This window comes from Tripterygium wilfordii, chromosome 14 (assembly GCF_013401445.1).
Source record: "Tripterygium wilfordii isolate XIE 37 chromosome 14, ASM1340144v1, whole genome shotgun sequence".
NCBI lineage: Eukaryota > Viridiplantae > Streptophyta > Magnoliopsida > Celastrales > Celastraceae > Tripterygium > Tripterygium wilfordii.
Window position 1 is genome coordinate 13,157,729 of NC_052245.1, and position 17,440 is coordinate 13,175,168.

The window sequence follows — 17,440 nt, forward strand, 5'->3', positions numbered from 1 at the left end:
GTGGGTGCTCCACATCAATCAAAACACATGAGAGTGATGACTTTATTCAAATGCAACTCCTTCAACTTTATTCTTCAATTATTTGCTTAATGTAAATTAGTAAGTATTAGTTTTTTTTTTAGCCTTATATTCCTTTTTTCTTTTCTCTGGAATCCATTACGTAAATAGCAAAACATTAATTATTTGTCATATTCCTTTTCTATACAAAAAAAAAAAAAACATATTAAGGAGGATAAAGCTTCTGCACATTATATTTGTTCACATCACAAAAGGAAGGGCTAGCTAGCTAAGCTAAACTACCACCCTTAGAATAAGAAACTAAAACCAATGCCACTAAGAATGATTAAAAAATAAAAAAAAATTATTTAATTAAACAATGTTATCATAACAAAAATATCAATTATTGTTTCATAGTTAAATGTATTAATTAATAATCAAAGCATAAACATTGTTGGGTGATGAATTGATGATGTTAAGTAGCACCAGATATGAATGAACCCATTAGTCTGCAAGCCACATGCTTGGCACAAATGATTTAATGTTACAATTTTTTTTTTTGTGTAAATCATAATGAAATTGATAAAAGATCATAGTTGTAATAACCCATATCATTTTATCTTCCTAGACCCAACACCAACCCATACTAATTTCAACCCAAGAAAAATGCTTGTTATTAGTTTTGGAAGGTTGACCTATTATATTATGCACTTCACATCTTCCCATGTGTTTCCCTATGTGATGTAAAACAAAAAACTTAACCCCATCACCACTCAATAGCTCAATTGAGTCGGGTATTATAGTAATCACGTTCTGGGTGTGCATTGATACTCATGGAACGTGTTAATTGACAATTATGTTTTCTAGTGGATCATCAATTATTGTTGGTGGATTGAGGTTAGCTTTGATTTTCACAAACTTTTGTGTCGAGGAAGTATGTGTTTTTTTGGTACTAATGGATGGATTAATGTGTACTCTTTAGACATCAACAACCTTATAATTCAATTTCCATCAAAATGTAATCATCATAAATTCTAGGCATGTGAAGGATCAAATGTAGATTTTGAAGCTAGGGTGCGTTTGGTAGAGTGATTGGATTGATTTCAAATACTAATGAAAAATTGTGGAAAAAAAAAATTTGAGTTTAAAACTGTGTAATATAATGTGAATTGTTTGGCGAACTAAAAGCTGACTCTAACGAAAAACTATTGAATTAAAATATTATCTTAAACTTTATAATATTATATTTTATGATTTTTATAATAAATTTTGTTATTTAATTCATAAATATTTATAATATTAAATTTAATAAGTTAAATATCAAATTTAACATTTAATTTATCATTACATTTTATTTTCTATCAGTTCTTATTACATTTAATGGTATATTTTTTTTATTATAAATATTAAATTTAATTTTATAACATCAATTATAAATATTTTATATAAGGTAAATTAAAAGTATTAAAAATCTACCACTGCAAAAAAAGCTCCTTAATGTCAGCGATTCCGTTGACGGAATTACTTCGTTTGGTGAGGCGTGGGATGCTAGCGGGTCGCACAGCAAAACCGCTCATCCTAACCCCTCACCAAATAGGCAGTAGATCTAAATAGAATTAACCAAAAACCCAAGAAGGTGAAATGTAAAAGCTGCACATCAATGACAGATTGGCTGCAAATTAAATTCACAAAACATTGCTCTCTTTTTTTCTCTTAATTTCTTTTTCTATCCAATCAAATTCGTCATACATGATTGTAAGTTTGTAACATGTGCGTTAGAAGTTGGTGCCATGACTGACAAGAAGAAATGAGCTTTGTGGGTGGCTATCTGTTAATGATTCTCTGTCAAATGACGAGACCCATAAATGTGTCTTTTGCATTCGCCTCTTTCTATATATTTTTTTTACAACCACATCATATAAACTTGTATTTTAAATCTTTAATATAGTCTTAAACTTCAGTCATCAAACCTTCGTATACAGAAATTTCTCATTTTACAACAGAATAAGTTAGATCAAAACTCAACGTATAACAATAAAAATATTGATCTCAATGAGAAACGAACTCAAAACCTCCCTAAATCCATATATGATTTGAGGTCATAAAAGATTTTTACGAATCGTGGTCTCTATTCTAGTCTCTTCCAAACTCAGAAGAGTTACCCGTATACTTTAATGAAAATAGAGTCAGTCAAACTGGATTCAATTCAATATTCACTCAAATGTTGAATAAAACTGAAATGTGGGTCTCAAAAGAAAAGTCTGTAATTCCTGTAGACCGACAAGACTGCAAAAAAGGCCTAAACAAGAAGGCACATGGGAGCATGCGTGCTTTTGGTGTTTGTATATGCCTGAATGAATGCGGACCACACCCCATGTGCCCTCCTCATCCAAAACGATCAGATTTATGCCATAAATTTGCTTTGCTTTGCTTTCCTTTCTAATTGATAGCGATGAAACACCAAGCACTCGTGTGATTTATTAAGTTGGATCTGCCACTGAAAATGAGAGGAGAGGTGGCTTCTCTTCAATTCACACAGTAGGCAGGTGTCTGCTCAACGAGGCTTCTAGGCAATCGCCATGTTATTACTTTCTACAGTAGTTCCCATATGATATAAAGGGCCAAGTTTAAATTTATCTCAAAATTTGATTCAATTGTGGGTACAATAATAACCAACAATGTGTAAATTTGCACAGCAGCAGAGGTTAATGCCCAAATTGGCCCTATCAAATAACGCATAATTTGGTGTCCCCTCTCCCTTCTCTCTCTCTCTCTCAAAGGTCAAGTTCATTGCAAGAGCTGAACCCAAAAGCAGCCCATGACAGTAGACAACGTCTGATGATGAAACTTGAAAGGCAAGGCAACACAAAGCACATCCACCCTTAGTTGGAAAGAAAAAATTGATTTAGGACTCTATAATTTATTAGAGCCTACCATTCACATATGGTGAAAAAAAATGTCATCCAAGTTTTAAAAATGTAAATATTGAAGTGTAGTGTGGTTTGACATACTTCCCAAACCCAAACTACTGAATTAAAATTATGAAATTTTCTATTCTAAACAAATTGTGGAACTGATCTAGAGAAAACAAAGCTATAACCATAATAGATCTGCCAAATCAGTTTTTATGGCATTACTATTGGGACTGGATTATTCCAAGATATTTTAAATACGAAGTAAGAAATATAAACATGATTAATAATTATATATGCAGAGCATGTATGTATGCATGTATCTATTCGTATTTAGGCTTGGTGGATAAAACTTCCTTGAAAAATAAAGAAAGATCACGTATTTAACAAGAAATTACTTCTTGCAAGAGAGAGGGAGGCACAAATTAAAGGGAAAAAAAGAAGAAATATTCGAGTGATCAGCTCGGCGGCGGAGCAGAGCTAGAGGCAGCGCCAGAGATGGATCCGGAGCCGGATAACAAATCAGCGAGAGCGCTCATGGCTCGAACCTGCATCTCCAACGCTGCTATATAATCAGTGGTCTCCTCTAGAATGACCGGTAACGACTGTTTCCGGCAACCAGGGACTAACCGGCCAAGTACCTTGACTTTCCTTTGTACAGCCGGTAGACCCTTGCCTTTCAACCTGAATACGCTCACTCTCGGCTTCTTGGACCGGATACTTCCAGAGGCAGCCGCAATTACTCTCTGCTGTCTCTTCTGGTGGTGTTGCTGCTGCTTCCTAAACTTGAGTTTCAGTCGGCTCGTCAGAATCGCTCGGCTCCACCTGGTCCTCCCCTTCGCTGCCACAGCCAGAGCTTTATCTGCGGCTTCTCGCACGGCTCGACCTTGACGCGGCACCGATGGAGAAGGAGGACTAATCCGGACCTGGCTCAAAGCCTGTAGAAGCTTGGAAGAGTAGATTTCTTGCTGCTTCTCTGTTCTCCACTTAGCAGGGTCGTTTTGGTCCTGATCCCTTGCTTGCATCAGCGATTTCTTCTTCTTTTTTCTTTTTGAGCGATCAACAACCGCGTTAGAGTTCGTTACAGAGTTGGAGACCAGAGATGATGCCATCCAATCAGAGTTCACAAGATTCAAAAGCGTCAACGATTCGCTGTTCTCGCAGCAGCTTTTGTCGAATCAAATTTCAAACCGATTCACTAAAATCAAGAAAAAGAAAGAAGAAAGAATTCAGATCAAATCATCGAATCATCGGGTATCGGAATTCAATACACTTGTATTATATCCAGAATCTCGAGCCGAGCTTAAGAGAGATGAGAAGATAAGTTACCTTTCGAGATACGATCGAGTGAATATGTTTATATGTGCGACAAGAGAGGTGTGGATCTGTGGAAGAAGAGAATGAACGGAACGGAACGAAGTTTGACTGATGAGGTGTCGATTGATACCCCGGTGGGGCGTTGGAGGGAGGGAGGGAGAGGGACGGTTAAGACTTAAAGAGGAGAGTGGGTTATAAAGGAATCAAGAGAGAGCCACTCATTTGTGGAGGAAGCTGTGTGTTTACTTTAGTGGGTGCGTCGCTTTGATTGGTTAGTTAAATGGTTTTCATGAATGGCCGTTACTGTTCTCTTCTAAGATTTTGATAGAGAAAAAATTATATAAATTTTAAAAGAGACTTCATAATGAGTGTGCCAAGGATAATAAAGGGCCATAGTTACCTATAATGAACACTCTTTCTTTAAACTAAAAATATATATATATATTCCAATAGAGTTTTTTCAATCTCCAAAACACATTTATATTATTTATCCAATGTTTATTGGATAGCATTTTCCATTTTAAAAATAAAAATATGATGTAATGTGTTTCACCTTCCATGCCATCATATTCAATTTATAAAATTTTAAACGGATTGCAAAGCTCATATCTTGTTTCTACCACTCCTCTTTTTCTTTTCTTTTCTTTTTTTTATTTATGACTATTTGCTTAATATTATTTTTTTCTAATATTAAAGTTTTGCAAACAGAAAGGATAACTAATGGTGGCATAGCACGATAGAAGGCCAGCAAGCTGTCTAATCCCATTGACTGTTTGAAATTTTGATGTTCAAAAAAATTTTGGGCTTTTTTGTTGGCCATGACCTATGCCGACCAGCTTCTAATTCTATGGTGGTGCCCCCTGTATGACACTACTCCTTTGACTCCCCTAAATTTGTTTCTAGACTTGTTCCTATGGACTATTACAAATATAAGATACAAATAGAGAATTGATTTGGTGTAGATATTATCTAATTACCAAATATAAGAGAGAATCCACAGGCAATTAATCATGACTCGTCAGAACTATAAAAATCCTAAGATCAAAACCTTATTTCCTCAAAACTATATGCGTATATGCCAAGTCTTCAATATAAATCTTTATGTATCCAAAACAAGCCATAAAGCCCCCAATCTTTTTTACTTGACCGATAAGATGTCACTTTGTGCCTTGACAATTACGAAAGCAAGAGAAAAACGTTTTCCAATGCTGTTTTTCTTCTTTCTAGATGATGTTTTCAGAGCCAAATGAAGCCTAAAATTTGCAATTTGCATTGAAAATTGTTTAAAACTCCGACTAGTGAATAGAAATATAGAATTTAGTACTACATTAAAATGGGTAAGGGGTAGCGAACTAGTTGACAAGTTCAACCCAAAAATTAGCAAACGGGGCGGCTTCGACCTTTCAGTCACTGCAGGGCCCAAAAGATGAATAAAATAAGAAAGGGAGCATGTGTTGATGACATGTCAAAGTATAACTGGGGGAAACTCTGGCGTTGGCTTCCACTAATTGACCTAAAGAATGGGGTCCTCCATAAAATACTTGTTTTTTCGTTCAGTGCAATGATTGTGGGAGGTGATGATCAAGAAAAGGAGCAATAAACAAAAGAAAAATGCATGTGCAATGAGGGTTGTCTCTCTGGCATTTGTTTCTCTTGGGGTCTTGTTTTGTATTTGTTGGAGGAGGTTTGGAGTTTTCCTCCTTTTCTGAGGTGTGGACAGTTATGCTCCACATTTCCAGCAATGCCCGTTCCCAACTCTCTAATTTTTATTTGCAATAGTTATCATACTTATCAACATAGACATCGATCAGAATCAATGAGCCCCATTTACCAACAAAGATGCCGCAATATGTGAATTTTCAAAGAAGACGTAGGGATTAGGGATTGACAACCTGACCATAGGATAAAGACCCAAAACAATATAAAATTCCTTCTTCTCCATGATTTGCTGGGTTTTTTTTTTTTTTTGAATTCTTCCTTATTCTCTTCAAAATCATGGTACATGTGTCTCGGAACTCACTTTGGGGACAAGAAAACTGGGGAAAAAAATTAAAATATTGTTCACAAAATCTAAATCACTAAAAGGGGATTATTATACTCCAGGGTGATTGCCTCTCCTGTGTGACACAGTGAAGAGCAACGAAAAGGGTAAGATTCTTAAGCAGCGCCAGAAAGTGTGGCACCGATTGCATATAGATTTAGATTAAATTAAAAATAAATAAATAAATAAAAATCTAATAGCAATATAGCATGGGGTATCATCTACCCCTTCTTCAGATATACAAAGCAATGTCCGGTGAGGTGACCAGGCCAACTTGATAATAATTTGATTAAGGTTCAAACAACATATAACGTTGAGAAGGAGATTTTAGCAACACTATTCTGTCATTCTGTTCTCAAAATGTTTTAGACCTTAAACACCTTAGTAGTCTCCCCATAATGAAAAGCACCAGATTACAAACCAAAAACCCACTTTCTTTGGAAGTCAAATTCAACTTAAATCTAAGTTTGATACACAAGGCTCGCCTCAGTTCATAATCAAGCATGCATGTTAATGTAGGAATCAAAACATATGTAAAGAGAAGTGACCTAGGCCCAAAAATTCACTACTTACAAGTTCCAATCTATGGAAGCACCATTATATTCACCAAATACTTTTTTAAATAGAAACTCTGTTTAAGTTTATTGAACTGTGAGCTGAATTTTGCAGGATAAAGCACAAAATGCATTTCACAGGAGAAATCACAAAGATTTTCAATGAAAATAACTCAAAAAGACAATCTGTAACTGCAATCCCATGTCTGTAGACGACAGCCTCTAATAATACCGGAAGAAAAAGTCCACGATATATTCATGATCATGTGCTAGACAGGTTGCATACTTGCATATATATTCATGGCAAGCAACACTTATTACGCTATTTAAATGTGTGGCATGTATTCAATAATATTACATGTGTGCATATCATAATAAGAGTGCATAAATGTCTTTGAATTATATACTCCTTACTCATGGCAACTACCCCCAAAAAAAAAGTACAAATTCACAAATATCTACCAAAAAGTCCATAAACTGGAATAGCAACAATCAGACATCATAAAAGCATTCAAATATTAGATATCTACCATGTACTTTGCCATGTCCGTATAACCACCAAGAATCCAAAGTCATAAATGAAGATTTATTACCAGGAACAGGATTGGAATCTTGTGGGGACATTCAAACTGTCAACAATCTTGACCAGTCTCCACGTTCTGAGATTAAGAGAAATGCTATGTAATTTGTACTGGGGAAGTTTTTTTAAGTTTAGTTAAGCGGGATAAATTGCAAATAGAATTTCAGCAAATTTCACATGACTCCTGTAATTCTACTAGCTTAGACTTAGAGTCCTAGACCATTCCATCACAAGCCATGCCGAAATCTAAGAGAATACATTGAAAGCAGGGAAACCAATCTCACCCCTCCAATAAATGTACTCCATTCGATGAACTTAAAAAAAAAAAAAACATTATTGGTGGATTAAATCAAATCTTTGCCTTTTAGTACAGCTAGCTGGAGAGGTTTCCTCTCACATGAGCCATAATCAAGTATCAACTAACAAAACTAGTTGGATTACAGAAAATCATCTACTTTAAGTATACCCAAAAAATCCCTCCACCCAAAAAAACTTCATGACCCAGAAAAACTAAAGGGAGCCCTCCTCCCCTCACTCTCATCCATGGATGGATGACAGCTGAAAACTCTTGTTGATAGAAAGTTAAAACTATACACTATTGCAAGCAAAGGCATCATTAGGTATAACGGTGCTGAGTTTTCAGGCTTCTCTCATTGGGCCATGAATAGATCTCTATGAATGTCAAATTAGATTGCTCTCTGCCCCTGGTAAAGCCACTTTCAACAAAAGAGCCTATAGAATTAATTTGGCATCTTTATTTCAGATTCTCTCTTCCCTTCTAACTTTAACTACTTCTGTCAAATAGCCTATCAGGCCATGTAACGTAGTCCTGTTATCGTAATTAAAAACTATCTAGTTGAAGAAAAAAGTTTCAACAAGTTGATAAGGAAACTATGAAGTTTTTGGTGATCAAACATTTGAAAATGCAGCTTGAGGTTGTCTTAATCGCAAAGCTCCCCACATAATCATACAGACTTGATTTACAATTGCATTTGTTCATCTACTACTTGATCAATCTTTTTGACCACATAACTTTGACTGATTCTATTTCTATTTTATTCTATAGAAAAAAGCTATTCAAAAAAGCGTAATGATTTCGTTACAGTAACTGAAATTTGAGAACCTCTGACCTCTTGCAGTCCTTCTTTGCACTAAATTAAAAGACATGGTTTGTTAGTGATGATCAAATATTTTTCCGTGGCTCAATAATTAATCTCATAGTCTGAACTTCTCAAATAAATTAAAAGACATGGCATCTACCCAAGTTTAGCAGGTCTCGATGGGCTCTCAAATTAGACATATTATGGTCCACAAAGTAGGCAAGTGAATCTACCTGAGAAGAAGAATTAAAGAGTACTTAACTACAACCTCGGTTGCCCCCCCCCCCCCCCTTTTTTGTTTGACAATAGGTTGGGTGACAAACAAACAACACTCACTACAAAAACCGTACTTGATGGTCCCGATGTAAAATTCCAAAAATGATGGTTCTAGAAAATACAATGTCAGATTAGTGAACAAACTGGGCAGCTAATACTTTTCTCCAGCCAAGGATATCGCATTGAAAGAGGAAAGTATATGGGCAGCCAGTAAGTTACAGCCCTGCATTTATGAATGACTAGTTGTAATAACAACTGAGGGCTCTTTATATCTAGGGTTTCTCTACATAGTAAATTCAATTTCATCTGTTTATGCAGAAAAGAGGAAGTAAGAAGGCACCATCTGTACAACACAACACATGGACAACTATCTCTTCTAGCATGCTTCTCACCCTTCTAAATTTCATTGCTTATTTGCTTTCCTTCCCTAATTAAACAAGAATTTGTAAGGACATAGACTACTTCACGCAGAATCAGCAGAAAGATAGATGTGTCGGTTACTTACCAGGACCTATAATGAGTCAAGCCAAAGCACTAAGACATTTGAGTTGAGGTTAATCACTCATGAACAATATTAAATGAGCATCTTAGCTCATCACAGTCACTTTCTACACAAACCACACATAAGATATTATTATGAGGATCACGTAAAAGTACTAACTATTGACTCTTTAACACAATGCTCTACTAAATCACTCAGATCCATTAACAATTTCCAGCACGTCTAAAAGGTTTCCTGGCAACATCATCCTAGCATAGTAACAACAACAAAATAGAGAAATTCATTCGCATATTTTGGAGTAGCAAAACAGAGGTGCTGGAGTTCTCTTACCTTTTTCCATGCAATGGCTCAAGTAGACAGAGGCCGAGCAGAAGTTCCTTGAGCTACAGAACCGAGGAAGAACAGAGCAACAATTGCTAGGACCGACCAAAACATAAAACATAATAGCCCGGCTTTCTTAGAAACAAGTTGAAGGCGCAAGTCTTTCTCCTCAGGCAGAGTGGAGAACTCATCTACGACAATATTAACAAGTGCATCCAGAAGCCTCTTGGATCGCTGATCTGCACCAATTGAGTTCAAGACCTGAGATCTTGCTTCTATGAGAAGATTTGCCACAATTTCAGCCTCTACTGAGAAGCCATTTGACGCATCTATTGCGAGATTAATTGCAGAAAACTCCACTTGTTCATTGTCCTTGGTGGTGGGCTTTGAAGTTGGCGTGAGATCAGTGAGAAATGAAGTTTCTGGTGAAGCTGAGATAACACTATTCAATTCTGACACAAAGCTCTGAATCAAACAAGGAAAACGAAAGGTTCAACCCTTGATGTTGAAAAAATCATACGACAAAATTTAAATTGTACAGAGCCTTATAATTAACCATCAACAAAGTAACCATTCAAGGTAAAAGTATGGGAAAAAACAGATACGAGCTCTAATCATGCATCAAACAGCATATATTCAAGCTAATTCTTTAGTGGAACCTGATTTTTACAGATCAACCATCACAACGTCCTAGTTTTACTAAATTGTAGCTTCTAATCTCTTTAAATAAAAATCAGATAAAATCAGAAATGATGTAATGTATTAGCTAAAACTAACGAGATATCAAGACGATATCTGAACTACACTAGCGAAATTTCTGGTAGAACAAGTGAATTAGAACAAAAAAATTAAAAGTAAAATCGTCAAAAGCACCAAAAGCAACGCATCCAAAAATCGAGATCTGGAACTGAAACATACATCATTGATCTCGCTGGAATCATCAGGGTCTGAAACATATTCATCTGTTTTGCTGAACGCAGAACTCAAGCTTTTCTTGGCGATCTGCAAGGGAGAGATTCGTCTGGTGATAGCTGAATAAAAAGAGAAAAACCAGAGAATTTAGGGTTTCGATTGAACCTTCTGTGGCTTCTTCGACTGAGATTCCTTAGATCTGCGATTGCCGAGATCGAGAGAGCGCGGGTGCTCCTTTTGTGGAGTTTGATGGTTCTTCATCTTGGCGGGAGTGATTTGAATTTTACTTCAGTTTTGGGAAATGAAGACTGCGTATCGCTTTAAATAGTGTGGACTGTGGACGCACTGACGCAGAATGGCTGAGTGCTTAACGCCGTTTGACGCCAACATCTTCTATTGATCTCGGCCCATTTATTTATGCTACGAAATTGCATTCCGGCCCGGATTATACTTTCCCTTCACCCGCAACTCGAAAGTCCATCTATTAGACCGTCCTTAATTTAAAATATCATTAGTTTATATATGGTTGGGTGCATGCTTTAATCCGTAAGACAATCACCTTTGCTACTTGTTTGTGACATTTTGACATTTTTTCAGATAATATGTTGAAGGCAATAAAAATGTGAATGTTGTGAGATGTTTTGGATTTTTTTTTTGTATGGCAAAGCTACAATAAGGACATACCAAAGCAATCATCCGGGGATCACATCCACTATCCAACCAATAAGACACCTCTCGAAATTGAGAATTGTTCGATTTATCAAAAGAGTGTGTGTGTTTTGGGTCATTCGCAATTTAAAGAGAATTAAATAAGATAAAAACATTGATTTTTTTCCTTGAAAAATCATACATGAATTCACTTAATACTACAAGAACACTTGGTACTACAATACCACATTGTTTAGATGGGGTATTTAGTGCATGATATAATATAACTTAAATTTATTAGCTAGCAACCACTATTTTTCCAAGCCATTGTTATAGTATGGGTTGGACTAGGAATGAGATTATAAAGTGTGTGAGTTTTGGCACAAAGTGGACAAACTGTTTATAGTGTTAAGGGACAAACTTGTTATGTTTGGTATCAGAGCAATCTAACTATGCGTGTGTGGACATGCATCCCACTTCCAGGTATAGGTATAGGCTTGGGCCAATAACATAATAGAAATTACCATCTAGACAAATACGGTAGAGTCCCAATGTCTAAAGGGATTAATGATTCATTGCACTTCTAAATTAATAATTATACTTATAAATTATTATGTTTATCCATTCATAATAATTATAATACAAACAATTTTTTTACACAACTTAATCGCTAAAACAGTAAAGTTTCACCAAATATCTCACAACTTATCTCACAGTTTAACAGTTGAAAGCAACACAATTGTTCTACCAAACACACAGATTATTAACCCAACATATATGAATAGGCTTTTTCTACAGTTCGTATTGGTGTTTAGGCGTACCCAAGCTTAAATGGGCAAAACCGGCAAATAGGGCCCATTTATCTTGGACCCGCTTGTCGTCCTCTTCGCTCTCTCTTTTGTAGTTTCTCATTGAAGTTTCTATTTCTGTAGCTCTCGACTCTTCCAAAACCCTACAAGCCTGCTTTACGAGGTACGCCCTCTCGCTGTATCTTTGTCAAATATAGATTCACTCCATTACATGTGGAAGTAGGCATGGCTTCGAAGAATTGAATTGAGAGATTATAGTTTGTTCGTAGCAGTTGTGTGCAAGTGTTTTGACTATGTCTATGCTGATAAAAGAGGTTAGGTTTTTATTTTTGTGGTATTGGGTTGCCTATACATTCATCTGCTGAGATGTCTGAAACAAGTTTAATTTTGGGTTTTCAGAGAATAATTGGTTTGTCTATGGTTGGCCTTGAACCAATTTAATGTAAAATGCCAGGTAATCTGATTACCTCATTGCGATTACGAAGGTAACACTATGAACCCTATTTGCTTCTCTCAGACCTTTTTCTCTAGATCGTCAAGTTCAAGCAAAAAATAAGGTGATCACTATCTTCTGTTCATTTCGAGACTCTTTATTTCTCTCTGTGTTACACGTTTGGACTTTTGGGAGGTTTGTGAGATCTGTTCCAGTGTTTCCCCCTCAAAGAGGGTGGATGATCCATGTTTAAGTGTGTTAGTCTGAATGAAGTTATAGTGACCTTCTTTTTTCTTCTGTTCGTGTTTTATGAAGCTCGACTTATCATTTTTCCCGATTTTCTTTGTTGAATAAAAATTGTGGTTGTACTGCGGTTGCTGTGTGTTTAATTACTGTTTATTACTTCCTAAGCTTCTGTTTGGACTCTTTACTGGAAACAACCCAAACCACATTTCTAAATTGTTTCCATGTATATTGTCACATTATTGTATTGAATAGGTGTCTTATTTTGCCGTGTCATTGAAATGAGTGCTAATCCAGATGTCCACAATCTGAATATGAAGTCTGCTGAGGAAGGTACTTCAATGCAGGTTGATTATGAGGATGCATTGGAGTCAAAGGTATAAACTCAGCCTTTTTTTTCCTATCTTTTTTTTTTGTAGTCCATCTAGTTGGTGAGACGAGCAAGCAAAATGAATTGCAATTGAGTATGTTCTTTTTGATATTTTTGTTGTACCTGGCGTAGTTCTTATATAACCTAAATAGTTGTGATGGAATCGTTCAACTTGGGGGGTTTTGTATTCTATTTTAAGACTGTTGGTTTTTAATTTAGGATTCTTTTGACTTTTTCCAGTTTCTTTGTGATAATTTGTTGGACTGAAATTTTTTTGGCTTCATTTTATTTTCCACAGGAAAATGGTAAAGCAAATGATGAGATTATTGAATCAATGGAGAAGATGCATATGGAATCGCCAACAAACTTCAAGAGAAAACCAGTCATTATTATTGTCATCGAAATGGCAGGTATTTTATATATATACTAATTCTTTTTGTAGGGTAAATTGTGATTTGCAAAATTTTCTTCTTTAGAAACCAAGATTTTAAAGCTCTAAAAATTTGATTAGGGAGTGGAAAAACAACATTTCTACATCGGCTGTTTTGCGATGTGCAAGCTTCAAATTTGCGGGGATATGTTGTTAACCTTGACCCTGCTGTGATGACTCTCCCTTTTGGTGCAAACATTGATATAAGAGACACTGTCCGGTACAAGGAAGTTATGAAGCAATTTAACCTTGGACCAAATGGTGGAATTTTGACGTGTCTGGAACTTATTTAGTAGAAAATTTGATGAGGTATAACTTAATGTCTTAGAAGATTTATTCAACATCATTTTATTCATACTGCTGGCTTCATCGCCGATCCATCATGAAATGCTGTGACATGTATGAATGGCAGACCTTATTAGAGTTTCTGTTACAATATAGTTTTCTGACGCGGGGAAATGAGTTTGTTGTCATTGTCACAAACATCAAGTTTTACGGCATTCTTGAATTGGTGGTTGGTTATTCAATTTATTAGTGTGCTGTGTGGTTTGTTTCTTTATGGCTCAAGTGTGAATCTATTTACTCTCAAATGGCTTTTTTAGATGTGGTTACTCGATGGGCATGGAATGTCTTTGAATACCTTCTTGTTAATGCAAGCCTCTTGGTACAATTTCTAAACTCATGACGTGTGTCTGTTCCACCAATGTCCTTAATGCCTAATGGCATATCCTCTTCCCTTAAGATGGTATGGAGGGTGAATACTATGTTTAATCCCGCTTGGGTGCAAAAATTTAGTAACCAATCAAAAGCAAAGATTCTTTTTTTGTCTTTTCCCTTTTTAATGGATCCTAATCTTTATGATTCCATGTAGGCTATTTCTGTTATCGAGAAGCGAGCAAATCAGCTTGATTATGTTCTCGTGGACACACCTGGCCATATTGAAATATTTACTTGGTCTGCTTTTGGAGCAATTATCACTGAAGCTTTTGCTTTAACTTTTCTAACTGTTGTCACTTATGTAGTTGACACTCCTCGTTCTGCAAACCCCGTTACTTTCATGAGCAATATGCTTTATGCATGTAGCATAGTCTACAAGACGCGATTGCCAATTGTGTTGGCATTTAATAAAACGGATGTTACTCAACATCAGTTTGCTTTAGAAGTATAGTTTATTTAAGGTAGATGGTCATATTTGAACAAATTTTAGCTTCTTGTTTCTTACTTCATTTTGTTATGCTTCTGGTTATATGTGATTATGACCGTATAATGATCTATAAATTTGCAAAGAAAATGGTACTTACAATTTTCTAGATTATTCTAAATGCATACTTCCTTAATGTCATGTGTCACAAATGATTTAGAGATTTCATTGCTTTATGGATGTTAACGGTGAAAATACCACTTTGTTCTTTTACATCTCCCATTTTCATTGAAATTGCAGTTTGGATCAATGGTAGGCGGTGCTCTTTCACCTTGTCATAACTTTTAATAATCTGGATGACGGTTCAAAAATCGTTCTTTATTTCTATTGGCATCTGGATAATGTGATAGTATTTAAGCTCAACTCTCGTTGCATCTGAAATGAAATGGAGACTTTTTTATTGTCATTATTTGCTCCAGTGCATAGGTTAGTGTTTGGGGACTCTTCTTCAACACATGTAAGACTGTTTCACGTCCTTCCATTCAGAATACTGTTTTTTGTCGCTTTATCTGTTTCTTACTATTTTCATGGGATTTGAAAATTGTCTTCGGGCTTTACCTATTTAAAATGAGTTAATATTAAGTTGTATATGCATTTTAGTTATATATATATATATATATATATATACACTATTGTTTTGAGAACTTTTTTGGATGTAGTGGATGGAAGATTTTGAAGCATTTCAAGCTGCAATAAGCTCAGATCATTCCTACATGTCAACTTTAAGTCAAAGCTTTTGTCTTGCACCGGATGAGCTCTATAAGAATTTGCAATCAGTAGGAGTCTCTGCGGTGTCTGGTGCTGGAGTTAGGGACTTCTTTAAGGCTATTGAAGCAAGTGCCGAGGAGTACATGGAAACCTACAAGTATGGCCTTCTAACTTGTGTTTGATTCATTCAACTTGATGCTTAACTCAAACTATCAAAATATCACTTTTTCTACTGCTTTCTCTTTTTTCCTTTTGCTGTGTGTGCATTTGTGTAGGGCTGATCTTGATAAGAGACGGGTGGAGAAGCAACGTCTGCAGGATGAACGCAGGAAGGAGAACATGGAGAAGTTGAGGAAGGATATGGAAAAATCCGGGAATAGGGACATTATGGAGAAGTTGGAGAAACTGTGGCCTTGAACACTGGTTTGAAGGACAAAGAAGCCGGGAATAGGGACATTATGGATGAGGATATTGAAGAAGTAGAGGATGACGAAGGTGATTATGAGAGGTCCAGTGAAGATGGAAATGAGGATTTAATAGATGATGATGAATAGGTCACCAGATTCTCCTTCTAGCCTTTTATGCTTGCTGGAATTTGTTGAAACTGAACTTTGTATAGGTTTTTTTTTTTAAAAAAAAAAAGCTAGGTGAAATACTAATCTAATATTCCAGCTTATGGTGCTCGAGAAGGTTGATACTTCATGCTTGTTGCCCTGCTGCAATTTTAGTAGAATCTTGCGCGTTATGAGATATTTATCATTACACGATCATTTTTGTGTAATTTATGGGTTTCGAAACCTGCGCTGCTCTATGCAACTTTTGATACTTGCCATCGTTGTAATTTATATTATGGGCAACCCGACGCCTTCAAGGGCTGGGTTGGCTCGCGAATCTCATCTCACGGCTCAACACACTTGGAGCCCAAGGGCCGGGCTTGTTGGGCCGAACGGGCCCAGCCTTTTTAGTACAAATTTGATAGAATTGCGTTCATGCAGGGGTTCGAACCTTGTACATAAAATCAATGTTGGAACCACGGTGCCACAAGTTACAAAGAGGTATTCCCTTATTTAATTAACTCGAGAAAAACTTCAATTTTTTTAAAAGCGGATTGGGTCGGCCAGTGTGGGCCAGAAACACAGCTCAGCCCGTTAAGAGGAGTTGGGCCAGGCCCGTTTTACACCTCTAAATTCGGTGGTGAGGTCGGTGTCTTTTAGGTTTTACTCACCAGTTGTAGACTTGTAGGAGGTGGGAAAAGGCGCCTGGTTTGGTTTGGTTTGTCTTGTGAAAAATGTTTTTCTCGTGAAAAATAAAAAATGTTATGGTGTGAAGAGACAGGTAATCGAGTGGTACAGAAGATGTACGGTCAGGATAGGCATGAATAAACGTTTGATTGAACATTCAAGCTGTACAGCTGATGCACAGTCAGCATTGACACACGATTTAACGTTTCGTCTTTGTTGGGTGTGACCCCAAATGAGTGGGTGGGGCCTGCTGTCGATGAATTCTACAAATATAGATACTTTATTCGAAGCCCACCATATATTAATATTCTGAGTCCGTCAACTACTTGACAAGGGAATCCGGAGAAAGTGCCAAAAGCCCAAAAGCTTGCCGCTGATTGTGAACGCAGCCCCGCTGTGGTGTGCACACAGTTCGGAACTATTATTGTTTGGACTTTTACTAAAGATAATGAGACTAGAAGATGACAATTATCGACCTACGTGGCGCTGATGCAAACATAACCCAAATATTGATCCTTCTAGATTTCGACTCCTGTTTTGTCCTTTTCACTGGGATTTGCTTTTTTTTTTTAATTAATTAATGTCCTTTAGAATAATGAATAGTTGATTTCATTATTTTTTACTAAAAAAACTCCCTGGCTTGTTGGCTGTTCTATCACCACTTTGAACTTTCTCTCTGTTTTTTTTTTTTTTATTTATTTTTAAAAGCATCAGATATATTCAACAAAAAACAAGAGAAACAGTCGGTGGATATCCTGAGGCAGAATCCAAGAACAACATAGATTGGTAATCATGTAAAGAAAAGTATAAACATGACAAGATTGTTAATCATGTAGGATAAATCA

At 36.2% G+C, this 17,440-nt stretch overlaps 2 protein-coding genes and 1 pseudogene across 3 annotated transcripts; 1 reads left to right on the top strand and 2 right to left on the bottom strand.

The window, feature by feature from the left end:
- Positions 1-3,233: 3,233 nt before the first annotated feature.
- LOC120015745 (transcription factor bHLH147-like) lies at positions 3,234-4,466 on the bottom strand. The gene is made up of 2 exons (XM_038868293.1): positions 4,239-4,466; positions 3,234-4,107 (listed from the first exon to the last, which is right to left on the bottom strand). The coding sequence occupies exon 2, from the start codon at positions 4,019-4,021 to the stop codon at positions 3,368-3,370; it is 654 nt and encodes a 217-aa protein (XP_038724221.1). The 5' UTR covers positions 4,022-4,107; positions 4,239-4,466; the 3' UTR covers positions 3,234-3,367.
- Positions 4,467-6,228: 1,762 nt separating this feature from the next.
- LOC120014763 lies at positions 6,229-10,879 on the bottom strand. 2 transcript variants are annotated; one of them, XM_038866815.1, is made up of 4 exons: positions 10,678-10,879; positions 10,519-10,602; positions 9,610-10,065; positions 6,229-7,480 (listed from the first exon to the last, which is right to left on the bottom strand). In XM_038866815.1, exons 1-3 carry the CDS (start codon positions 10,771-10,773, stop codon positions 9,628-9,630), a joined length of 618 nt encoding a protein of 205 aa, XP_038722743.1. In that variant the 5' UTR covers positions 10,774-10,879; the 3' UTR covers positions 6,229-7,480; positions 9,610-9,627. The 2 variants fall into 2 exon arrangements, with proteins under 2 accessions (XP_038722743.1, XP_038722744.1); XM_038866816.1 differs by lacking the exon at positions 6,229-7,480 and adding an exon at positions 9,387-9,527.
- A 1,150-nt stretch (positions 10,880-12,029) lies between these two features.
- On the top strand, positions 12,030-16,135 carry LOC120015593 (annotated as a pseudogene).
- The last annotated feature ends 1,305 nt before the right edge of the window (positions 16,136-17,440 follow it).